Source organism: Rana temporaria, chromosome 13 (assembly GCF_905171775.1).
Source record: "Rana temporaria chromosome 13, aRanTem1.1, whole genome shotgun sequence".
Classification (NCBI taxonomy): domain Eukaryota; kingdom Metazoa; phylum Chordata; class Amphibia; order Anura; family Ranidae; genus Rana; species Rana temporaria.
In genome coordinates this window covers 16,897,885-16,910,904 of record NC_053501.1, presented here as the reverse complement: position 1 = coordinate 16,910,904, position 13,020 = coordinate 16,897,885, and the positions used below count along the sequence as shown (strand labels likewise).

The following is a 13,020-nucleotide window of genomic DNA, read 5'->3' as shown; positions in this document are numbered from 1 at the left end:
GCTGCTGGTTTCAACTGCTTCTGAACTCTCCTCTGTGTTATCTTATCAGTACATGTACACTGGTTCGTTCATAGTCGTTTCTAGGTAGTTGCGTTTAGATGGTTTTTCTTGAACCCCAAAAAAATGCGTTCAGAAGCTGTGTTTAGAGGCAGTTGAAGCGCCAAACGCAGCATGTACATTTTTAGACACTGGTTTCTAGCTGTCAAGTTAAATCGTTCAGGGGAGGTTGAACAACGTCCCGCGTACATGAAGCCTAACAGTTAAATTCTGCCTACTTAGCTAAAAAAGGCTTGTACACGGAACGTTTTTACAACCTCTACTGAACCATTTAACTTGACAGATAGTAACCCACGTTTCAAAACGTCAGTTTTGCCGCGTTTACTATTTTTTAAATGGGCAAAAACGGGTTGAGTGAGTGAGAGACTTGTAAAGCGCAACACATGCGAACTGAATCGCCTCTGGGCGCTGTATGCATTTCATGGGTAAGGAACCCCTTGACCTCAGAAGAGATGGGTTTTAATCTTTCTCCTGAAGGCCAAGTGGTCCGACTCCAGTCGGATGGTGGTTGGTAGTGCATTCCACAGGCGGGGTCCTTGGACTGCAAATCTTCAACCTCCTTTGGACTTGTATCTGGCTTTGGGTATCTGGAGGAGGTTTTGATTGGTGGATCGCAGAATGCGATTGGGGTTATGGGCTTTTATTTTTTCGCATAGATATTGGGGGGCGTTGCCTTGAATACACTTATGAATTAGACAGAGTGCCTTGAAAGGGATTCTGTCTTTTATTGGCAACGCATTTGGCGTCTGAACTCATTTTTTTGCCTTCAAAAAAGGCCTATAAACGCAACTGCCTAAAAAGGACAGTAAACAAACCTGTGTACATGTCCACATAAGTAAACATTGAATGAGTTCAGGAGCAGCCTAAAAAAAAAAGTGTCCAACTGCCTCTGAACGTATGTTTACCAGCAAGAGTGTACATGGGGCCCAAGCCTAGTCAAACCCCAAGATTTTATGACCATCGATATTTGCTATAATGCTACAAAATTTTGGAATAAATCTTCTAGTTTGCTACATTTTATTTTCATATCCTACTTCTCTACATGCTAACTATAATATGCGTTTGACAGGAGCCAATTGGCATCTTTCCTGTGTACCCGCCCACATCATTAAGGAAGCCTTTAAAGCCAAACTAAGACTGGCCACAGATGATTAGTGCTTTTTTTTTCTTTTTGTCGATCAGCCAGTGGGCTGATTTTTTTTTTTTTCAAACAGATTCCCCCCATCCACACAAGCAAGGTGGATGGAGGAATCTTCCTGGCTGTCCTATTGTATTCTGACAGTGGGGACTCCTCCGATGTCAGAATACACTCATCAGCGCTGCAGCCGCTGATTGAAAGAACATTTTTGAACAGTCCCAATTGTTAGATAAAAATTCAGCCAGCCCCTTAATCCTTAATGTTTTTTTTTTATTTCCTTATCACACTTACCTAGGTGGATGCAGCATCGGTGTCCCCCGGAGCCTCTGCACTGAGAACCAAGCCATCGAACACTGCCAATGGCTCGGTTCTCACAGCTCCCCGAGCGGAGAGCTGCTGTCTGCGAGTCAGCAGCTCTCCGTTCTACCCCCATCACTGGAGCGCTGAACTGTGGAGGGACTGGGGGCGGCCGTCTCTGGCTCTCAGCAGCTCGCTGAGAGGCCGAGACAGGCATCAGTCTAAGCACCTTGTGTATCCAGATTTTATTGTCCTGGTGACAAGGTGCTTGGACTGATTCCAGCGACATCAGCAGAGATCGGACTTCAGACCTCTCCCTGTTGAAAACAGGTCACAGGAGTGCAAAACGAATTGCACTTCTGTAACCCCCAAGGAGAAGCCCAGTCAAACAAGCTCAGACTTTTTCTTCAACTCCATTGGGTTAACGGTTTTCTAAAATAGTTGAATTCAAGCCATGTTATAAATGATAGTTGTCACAGCTGCTTGTGATCTAAGCTAAACTGTCAAGCTATCCATTGCCAGTGTCACAACTGATCACATGTGCAGCACCGTGACAACTGCAGGTCACATTTGGCAAAAAATTTAAATCAGTAAGAGCACAAAGAGTGTCTCCCTATTTCAATCAGTCGGCTTTGCCCTTTAAAAGCTTTCCCTCTAAAAACTTGATCTATAAAAAAAAAAAAAAAAAAAGGTAATCAAACTGGCTGTCTAATACAGGCTCTTAGAATTTCAATCATGAGGTCTATGGATACTAAATACACACATCTAGCTATGCACACTAAAGAAATAACCAACACAACTCGGCACTGGAAGTCACCTGTGAAAACAAGCCAGGCCTCAAGGGGTGTTCATTTGAATGTCTTTACATGAGCCAACTGTACATTCACTGCTAATATTTTATTCTGTTCAGCACTAAACAAAGAGCAACTGAAGGCAAGCAATACCCAATGTCCTGAAGCACAATTTTAGTTATTTATTTTTATGTCACTGGGACAGGAAGTAAAAAGGGAAATCTCACCAAAGGGAACACAGAAGGTAATAAAAACTTGTCAGTATGTAGCCAATTCCTTCTCTATCCAAAAAAAAAACTTTTGGGAGTTGCACCTAAAAGTAGAATTCAACTCCAAAGTGGAAGCTCCGCTTGTTTGCTTCCTCCCCCCCCCCCCCATCCGGGGCCACATTTGGCACCTTTCGGGGTGGGGGGGGGTACCTGTTTTTGAAAAGATACCATCCCCACTTCCAGGAGACCTGGCTGCAGCGAGATGAGGCGAGGTCCCCTGGAAGTTTGTCATCCCTCCTCCTTCCTCGAAGTCTGACATGCATCCGACTTTATTGAACAGGGATCCAACTTCGATCCCCGACAATACCAGGCACTGTTGTTTGTGTTAATCTTTAAAGGGGAACTCCACACCAAATGAAAAAAAAAAAAATGGCATGGGTTCCCCCTCTAAGAGCATACCAGACCCTTCGGTCTGGTATGGATTTTAAGGGGAACCCCTACTGTGTGGGGGTCCCCTCAAAGTCCATACCAGACACTTATCCGAGCGCGCAGCCTGGCCGGTCAGGAAAGGGGGGTGGGGACGAGTGAGTGCCCCTCTGCTGAATACCAGGCCACATGCCCTCAACATGGGGGGGTGGGCCCTGCGGCCCCCAATCCCAAAGCACTTTGGCCCCATGTTGATGAGGACAAAGTCCTCTTCCCGACAACCCTGGCCATTGGTTGTCGGGGTCTGTGGACGGGGGGGCTTATTGGAATAATGGAGCCCCCTTTAATAAGGGGGCCCCCCGATCCCAGCCCCCCACCCTAGTGCATGAGTATGGGGTACATTGTACCCCTACACCTGCAAAAAAAAAAAGTGTCAAAAATAAAACACACTACACGTTTTTAAAATCATTAGGCTGCTCCAGGGGTCTCTTTAGATTTATTCTCCCCTCTCCGGCTCTTCTCCACTCTCTTCGGATCTTCTCCCTCTGTCTGGTGTGTTCTGCCGGGTCTCCCCCGCTATCGTCTGCCCACTCTTTTGCTAGCTCTTGCCCAGTCTTTTCCCCTCTTCTCTTCTTCCGATGTTGACATGCTGCTCTCTCCCACTCTAATGCGTGGTGTGCCACTACTTATATTGGCAGGGGCAGGGGTAGCGGAGGCCCACCCCTTATGAAGTCACCACCCATCATTCCCCAGGTGGTGATGTCATAAGGGGTGGGGCCTTCAAATGATGTAACTCTGTGACCCCGCCCCATGCCAATATAAGTAGTGGCATACCGCGCACCGGGCATTAGAGCAGGAGAGAGCGTTGTGTCAACATCGGAAGAAGGGAAGAAGACGGAGAAGACCGGGCAAGAGCTAGCAAAAGAGCAGAAGATAGCGGAGGAGACCCGGCAGAAGACAGAGGTAGAAGAACCAGAAAGAGCAGAGAAGAGCTGAAGAGGGCAGAAGTCGGTAGAGACCCCCGGAGCTGTCTAATAAATTACTTTAAAAACCTATGTATTGAATTTTATTTTTGACACTTTTTTTCCAGGTGAATGGATACAATGTACCCCATACTCATTCACATAAGGTAAGGGGGCCAGGATCTGTGGTCACCCTTTTTAAAGGGGGCTCCCAGATTCTGATAAGCCCCCCGCCTGCAGACCCAGATAACCAACGGCAAGAGTTGTCAGGAAGAGGCCCTTGTCCTCATCAACATGGGGACAAGGTGCTTTGGGGTGGGGGGCACAGGGTGTCCCCTGCCCCAAAGCACCCACCCCCCGATGTTGAGTGCATGCGGCCTGGTACGGTTCAGGAGGGGGGGGGGCGCTCGCTCGACCCCACCCCTTTTCCTGACTGGCCGTGCTGTGTGCTCGGATAAGGGTCTTGGATGGACTTTGGGGGGGGGGCCCAGGCTGTTTTTTCTTTGGCATGGGGGTTCCCCTTAAGATCCATGCCAGACCGAAGGGCCTGGTATGCTCCTAGAGGGGGAACCCATGCCTTTTTCTATGTGGTGTGAAGTTTTCGCTCAGGATTATCAGAGCACAAGTCGCATGCCAAAGTTGAACCAGGCAAGACAGCGATCCGACTTTGATCTGACTTTAGTGATATTAAATGGGCTGAAGTAGGATCAGTCGGACCAAAGTAGTACAGGGAGCATTTTCAAAGTCAGACCGACTTGTGTCGGACCAGTCAAGACGGCTTCTATAGGGAAACACGTCATGCGACATGAGCTCCCCATGTCGGAGCATTTGTCGTACCAGTGTGAACCCAGCCTTAAGAGAGTTCACCTAATCTCAGCTCATTACCTGTATAGAAGACACCTGGGAGCCAGAAATCTCACTGATGAGTGAAATAAGTATTTGATCCCCTATAAAAATGCAAATCAATTTAGAACTTCTTTAAAATGCGTTTTTTTGGATATTTTTGTTATTCTGTCTCTCACTGTTAAAATAAACCTACCATTAAAATTATAGACTGATCATTTCCTTGTCAGTGGGCAAACATACAAAATCAGCAGGGGATCAAAAACTTTTTTCCCTCACTGTAAAAAGGAGAAGTGTGGCCAAAGCTTCTCCTAAGAATAACAAGTGTAGTTCGTTCTGCACTCATGTGGCCTGTCTGCAGATGAAAGTAGGCTAAAGCCCATTGTCAGCTGACATCACTCAGCCAGTCCAGGCTGGGGAAAGATCCTGACTTTATAGCTGGGATGTAACCCTAGAACCCTGGACCAGCAGCTGGATCTGAGCTCAGAGTGGAGGGAAGAACTTGGCAATCAGCGGTGTTTGATCGCTCAGTTATCACTGCAGAAGCGGAGGCCACAGATTCAGCATCCACCTAGGTGAGTATGTTTGTTTTTCCATTAACTTCATACTTCTTTTCAAAAAAAGAATATCCCTTTAAAAGATAAAATGAAGAAACCAGCCCTTTCTCCAATATTTCACTTTCAATACAGATTTTAATTTTCCTGACAGTTTTTTTCTGCCACTAAGAGTACTCAGATTCAACCACCTTCTTCTGGACCCAGGTCATCCTAGACGCACCTCAGCCTGTGATTGCACAGTGAAAGGAGAAACAGCGCAGTGATGAGCTCCTCTCTTGTCACCACATTCTCCTCTTTTCAGCATGCTTTGTATAGAAAATTGTATATGGAGCCTCCATATCATACCATATTCTATGCATACTCTCTTGGGACAAAGGTACAGCTATTCTAAAGCTTTGCTAGCACATTGGCTACTGGTACTGCTTTCTTCCTCCTGCACTGCAGCCCTGCTGTACAGAGACTGCAAGAGGCTGACTCCAGGTCACATGCAGACACTTACATCGTTAAATGCATTTTTCATGGTGGTGTATTATAGAATTCAGAGCTGCATTGTTTTTTATATTTTCCTAGAGGTCAGCCCTCAGTGCAATACAATTTACATAAAACCAGTGAAAATGCACACTCATTTAACTTGACTAATAAAAACTAATAAAAAAAAAAAAAAAAAAAAAAAAGGGGGAAGGAAGATTTAATATCACAGTAATTTCTGCATGTTACATTTTGTAAAATGTAAGTTAACACTTTTTTTTTTTTTATATTTCTCTTTAGGTGAAGCTAGGAGGTGATGCTCCAAATTCCAATGTTATTCACGTTACTGACAAAAACAGCTCTTCAGGAAAGCCTGGCACACCATGTCACCTTTTAGACTTTGCCAGCTCAGAGCGCCCTCTTGTTGTCAACTTTGGATCAGCCACCTGACCTCCCTTTATAAGCCAGTTGCCAGCCTTCAGCAAGATGGTGGAAGAGTTCTCCGCTGTAGCCGACTTCCTGTTGGTCTACATCGATGAGGCTCATCCCTCAGACGGCTGGGCGGCTCCTGGCATCTCCTCTTATGAAGTGAAGAAGCATAGGAACCAAGAAGAGCGTTGTGCTGCTGCCAACAAATTCCTTGAGCAATATTCCCTCCCCCCACAGTGCCAGGTGGTTGCAGACTGCATGGACAATAACACCAACGCGGCCTATGGGGTCTCCTTTGAAAGAGTGTGCATCGTACAGAGACAGAAAATTGTGTACCTTGGAGGTAAAGGGCCTTTCTTCTACAACATCCAGGAAGTAAGGCAATGGTTGGAGCTCACATTTGGAAAAAAAGCAGAAAGTGAACAAACTGGCACAGAAAAATAACGGATGAAGAAGGAATTAGACAGAAAACAAGTCTATTTTTGTTTATAGTACATACACAGGACTATAGAAGGACCTAAAAGTTATGGATGTTCAGAAGGAAACTTTAAAAAAAAGGACCAAAAGGCAGGAAAATAACCACAAAAAGTTTACTGCAAGAAGCCACAACCCAGATGTGTGAAATTATCCTCACTGTGACCCTTGTTTCTGGCAGACCTCAAACCGCTGTGTTTTCACCCTTTTAAAAACAATACACAGAAGAATCTAGGCTGAATTTTGGAAGATGAGGGTGTGGTAAAAAGCTGCACGGTGAAGAGCCACACAGAAAAAAAAAAATATATACATATAAGAAGGGAAAAGTCACAATAGTTTCAAAAATCTTAAAGCAGCTGACACAGAGCTCACATCTGACAGCTGTTGGAACTTCTGCTCTTCCTGGGAAACATTGTACGGAGATGACATCAAGTAAGAAGAGGAACGAGCAGTCCACATAACCCCTCTGTTGCATATTTATTTCAGTTTTTCAGTGATCAGGTGTAGCGCATGTTATTTATTGTGTTATGATTCTGCAGGATGTCTGTTGCTGTAGATCCAGGAATGACACAGTTACCTCAACAAAGGATGTCCTCTGCTCTTCCAGCAGAAAAAAAAAAAAGTCTGCAGGTTCCAATTATGTTAGCTGCAGTAGAATTAACTCATGACTTGTAAATGTTTTCATGTGTAAACCCAGAGGAACATAAATGCTATCATAAATATGCCTCCCAAGGGTTACCTAGGCCTGTGCGGTGACAACTGTGGCACCAATTAGATATATGCTCTAGGCAAGATTCTGACAAGAAACCCTAACACTCCTTTAAAGGTCTAATGCGGGCCTACACCAAAACAAAAGCCTTCCCAGCACTGTACAATCTGGATAGTCTGGCACAGTCCTTGTTTATAGGTGACGGACCAGTCTACAGTCATAAGGCCACCTCCAACAAAAACTCTGTCCAGCTAGAATTACACACAAACTCTTTCACAGAAACGGATCATGACGACTTAGGCCAGCCATACACGGTTCAAAACCCGGCTGGTTCAGCAGGAGTCGGGCGAGATTTGAGTCGTTAATTGGCAGGCTGAATGTACTAAAATTTGACTGATCGATCAACTTGGGTACAACCAGCCTGCCGGACTTAAGAATATTGCTAGCGGCAGTTAGAGCGGCTTCCACCACCGACTCAGGGAGTCCAATCATCTCTTAGCTTTTGAGCGGCACTCTATGTTCCATTACAGGATAACTGTACTTCCCTAGTTTACTACAGAAGTGGTGAGGCTGTAGTTACAGAGTTTGTAGTTGGGGATTTGCCTGCCCCCGGGCATTCACTGGGCCCTAGGTTTCTGCTTTGAATGCCCAGTGGATAATCTTGTTCTGTTCAGGAGTATTGCTCCATTACACAAGCCAATGATGGAGCACCTTTGCAGAAGAAATGCCATAAATAAAAGGGTCCTACAACATTTCAGACGCATCAAATCTTACCGGACACAATGACATCAACCCTCCTTTCCCCAATTTGCCACTGTTCTACATCAAAGAATAGCACAATACACTGACAGTCAAAAAATAAAGAAAAAAATAAAGAAATAAGTGGCAAAGCAAGGAAAAGGTCACTGTATCCATGCAGACTTCTGAAGGTGAAGTCCATAGTAAATTGTTGGCTTGGTCACTTTAATAAGCAATGGCTTCAAACTATGCTGATATAATGACTTCTTTGACAGAAAACCTGCTGGTAGAAGGCTGGCACCCAAATTACGAATAAAAAATAAAACTTAGAATCCAAGTTTTAGAGGCAGCCATTAGTTAACTGGGGTATCCCTGACTGGAAGAAAAAAGGGTGAGAGCACCCCAAGACCCCTTTTACACTGGGGGGGGGGGCGTTTTGCAAGCGCTATAGCGTTAAAAATAGCGCCTGAAAAACGCCCTAAAACAGCTGCCCCATTCACTCCAGTGTGAAAGCCCGTGGGTTTTCACACTGGAGCGGTGTGCTGGCAGGGCGTCAGAAAAAGTCCTGCCAGCAGCTTCTTTGGCGCGCATTAGGAGTGGTGAACTCACTGCTCCTAATGCGCTCCTGCCCATTGAAACCAATGGGCAGTACCGCCGTCAAAATGCAGCTTTAGTGGCGCTTTGTGGGTGGTTTTTTAACCCTTTTTTGGATGCTAGCAGGTGTTAAAACCGCCCTGCTAGTGGCCGAAAAGCGCCACAAATCCGACGGTAAAGCACCGCTAAAAATAGGGCTCTAAAACAAATAAGTACATTTTTTTTTATAATAGAGGTCAGGGGATAAAGTCAATGTATTTTAGGGGCTCATAAATCCATCAGGTCTTAAGTGTTGGCATTGAATCAAATTAACACCAGGCAACAGTTGCAAAATAGAAGGATAGGAAGATATTAATTCAGATTGTGTGTCAGACTGTCAACCTGAATCATTATCTCCCTATCCTTATATTGTGCAACGTTCGTCAAGTATTATTTTGAAACGCTGCCAGCATTCATAATGAAGGGTGAGTTCTGAGCCTCTGAAATGTGTTGGCTTTATCTTCTGACCCCTTATCATAAAATATAACATTTTACTGGACACGTTCAAGTATTGTGGCACTCTCATCCTTTAACTGTCCTCCAATCTGATCACCAGAAACGTCACAAGAAAGATAGGAAACACAAAATAAAAATGACGCAAAAAGCAAAATATCTGACACAGAAAAATATTTATGAAAGCATTTGTGTTTGATGGTAAGGTTTAGAAACTATGGCCCAGATTCTCGTAGATGGGCGTAAATTTGGGCGGGCGTAACGTATCTGATTTACGTTACGCCGCCGCAAGTTTTTCAGGCAAGTGCTTCATTCACAAAGCACTTGCGTGTAAAGTTGCGGCGGCGTAACGTAAATCACCCGGCGGAATTCAAATTTGGCGGGTAGGGGCGTGTATCATTTAAATGAAGCACGTCCCCGCGCCGAACGAACTGCGCATGCACCGTCCCTAAAATATCCCAGCGCGCATTGCTCTAAATGACGTCGCAAGGACGTCATTGGTTTTGACGTGGACGTAAATTACGTCCAGCACCATTCACGGACGACTTACGCAAACAACGTAATTTTTTTTAATTTTCGACGCGGGAAAGACGGCCATACTTAACATTGACTGCACCTCATAGACCCAGGGGCAACTTTACGCCGGGAAAAGCCTAACGTAAACATCGTAACTTTACTGCGTCGGCCGCGCGTACGTTCGGGAATTCGCGTATCTAGCTAATTTGCATACTCGACGGGGAAATCGATGGAAGCGCCACCTAGCGGGCAAAAAAAATATGTCTGGCCTGTTAGTGGGCCCTGCAGGACAGGGTTGATGACCACTGGCGTAAGAGACTTACACCTGTCGGATCTAATGGATATCTATGCGTAACTGATTCTAAGAATCAGTCGCATAGATACGACGGCACAATGCTGAGATCTGGGCCTATGTTAAAAGGAAAAGAATGTGTTCTAGGTGCAGGAGATATCCATTAGAAGGACCATGTATACAGGTGCAGAGCCCAAGTAGCACCGACAAATGTCACAATACACAGGCTGAAGGAGTTCTGTAGGCAAACTGCAAAAAACACTCTACTCTCAGGAGATTGATAATCGATATGTGCATCTCGCTAATCTGCTCCTGTATTCACACTGTTCTCTCAACTCTCCCCACACATCAATCACTGAGCACACAGACTTGTCAGTCAATGGCACATTGCAACACAATTACAGAAAGGCAGAGACAGGAGTGGGACCCTGTGGTTTACAGAAAGAAAGTACAGACAAGGGAGCTGCCAGCTGTGCCGGGGTCATAGAATATACAGCTCGTTCATTCTGTTTTCAGATCTTCATAAGAGCAATTGAATGAATTCATATATTCCTGTGAGAAAAGCAGTGTACAAAAGCTCAACCCTGAGCAAATTTTTTTTTTCTTTTACCATGCAATGCATTAAAGGTTCAGAGAACCGAAAAATACTCACCTAATTCTCCGATCCTTCCAGTGCAAGACCGAACCCTTCGACTCCTGCCCCTCCACTGTCCAGCAGTCGACTGTTCCTGATGTCATCACACCCATAGTCTAGCTCTGGACATGAAGACGTCAGGAACAGTCCACCTTTGGACGTGGGAAAGTGCTGTTTTTCTGGAGGATCAGGCGAGTATAGGCACAGTGTTCACCTCTAGACAACACAAGCCTTTACCTCATGACACGTGGGCACAGCCTCACTGCATGGGAAATAAAAAAAAATTAAATTTGCCCAGATTTGCCCTTTTACCTCCTGACATCACTGTCATGCAATTCCACAAATTAAAGAGCCTGTTCATTTGAAGCTGTTATTTCTGTTTTTGGTGGAAAACAGCAAGTTCAATATACTAAATATATATATATATATATATATATATATATCTCTTGTGGTCTTTGTGGGACAAGTTTTTTCTTTCATCTGTAGTAAAAAAAAAAAAATTCTCTTTTTGAAGTTTTCCACTTCATTGTACGAACAAGAACTTAGACCAGCCTTTCTTACCCAGGGTTCCTCCAGAAGTCACTAGTATTTCCTTAAGCAATGAACATTTGCTTTTACATATTCACTTGCATAAACAATCTTTTTAGCCATCTGTAAGGTGGGTCATTTCTCCCATCAATATGAAAGGAACAATTTTCCCACTGACCATCAGGCCGATGTAGTGCGAGTTGTAGTTAAATCAAATATTAGCAGGGGTGTCCTGAGATCTGAAGGCTTTTTACAGGATTCCCCAGTGTTAAACAAAAAAGGCAGACTTAAAACTTTTGATGCAACTCCACTAGGAAGAGATAAAAGGCTGGGGGAACTGGCACCCAACAAATGTTTTGGACAAAGAGGCCCTTTAAATTGTGTGCTCAGCTTGTCAGAGGTGTTTTTTGCATTTTTTTTACTCAGGTACAATCAGGCCTCTGATCCTTTGCACTGGAACAAGCATTTACATTAAACATGTCTAAAAAGTTAACATTTACTTTTTTTTTTAGTGCAGACGCAATGATGACACTCCAAAAATCACAAACCCGCATGGCGTACGTTCTAAACAGCTGCCCCCTCATCTTGTAAGATGCCGTTTGGAAGCCCCTGTTGTAAGAATGTCGCAGTTATCACGTCAGATAAATGTATTATTGGCAGATTAATTCATTCATATCATGTTGGGTAAAAAAATAAAAAAAAACGAAGGTTTTCATAATTTATCTACTGAATAGTGAGAAAAAGTTTAGGGCCCGTTATAGTTGCAACCATTAGCAATGGGCTCCCAACTTCTATTTTCACAGTCCAGATCTTACAATATATATGAAGGAAAGCTGATTGGGGGGGGGGGTTGTTATGTGCCAAGTGGTTTTCCATTTTCATACATAAGGTCCACAAATATAGGATTGCAGGCGGCAAAGCAGTGTCAAATCCTATAACAACCAGAGGGGCAGCTTGTAGCAAGCCACACAATTCTACCTTACTAGAACAACTGGCATCAATACCTAAATCCCTTCCATGAGCTTGGACCACCATTCCTGCCACTTTCAACAAATATTTAAAAAAATAAATAGGGCTTTGAAGGTACACAGCTTGCAATCTAATTCAACTGCATATATTGCATCATCCTTTACTGGAAGTGTAAAAGCTCTCTACACATTTCAGTAGGGATCCACCGATATATCAACCACTGAAAATTGTCAGCCAAAAATAGAGTTATATCTGTTTTTATATAAAACCACCAAGTCTATCCACCCCACCTTTAATGGGCATATCCAGACAGATGTAGACCTAATATAACGCCCTCACCGTCTGAAAATTCATACCCATGGTGCACTGGATGCTATTTGAGAGACAGAGGCCCATGAGGGTGGGATAGAATAAACAGATGAAGATAGTGTGCATCATCAAGGAAAGGCACTAGGAAATATCCCTTGTGGCCCTTATTTGTTTGCCCAGTTCGGCATCGGTGGAGCAAGTTTTACTTTTTCAGAAGAATGTAAATGTGTGCTGAGCATATGGACAACCAGCCTTAATGTTAAAAAGTTAATGTTGGTTACAGAGAGAGCTGTTATACTTTCAATAAAGAATGATGGAAGATATGAGGTTGGAATATGGCATTAGGGCCACTTCACACCAGGAATAATACAGGATTGTGCTGTGCATTCCTGTGCGATTCACAAGCAGTTCTGTGCGGTGCAATTTTGCACTATTTTTGTAAAAACACTGCAACTGGTTCGCATGGTAGGTCTGTTCCAGCAAGGAGCTCTGAAATTCCGTCACGATACACGGCTGACATACATGTTAAGAAGATATTATTTTCCCCTACAGGTAAGCCTCATTATAGGCCTACCTGTAAGTAAAAAT

At 44.1% G+C, this 13,020-nt stretch overlaps 1 protein-coding gene across 1 annotated transcript in view; it reads left to right on the top strand.

Moving 5' to 3' along the window:
- Positions 1 to 8,418, top strand: part of DIO2 (iodothyronine deiodinase 2) — a 42,286-nt gene extending 33,868 nt beyond the window's left edge. The window contains exon 2 of the mRNA XM_040333819.1: positions 6,049 to 8,418. Coding sequence (XP_040189753.1) covers positions 6,049 to 6,621 — 573 coding nt within the window. The 3' untranslated portion in view covers positions 6,622 to 8,418. The remainder of the gene's footprint in view (positions 1 to 6,048) is intronic.
- Positions 8,419 to 13,020: the final 4,602 nt, after the last annotated feature.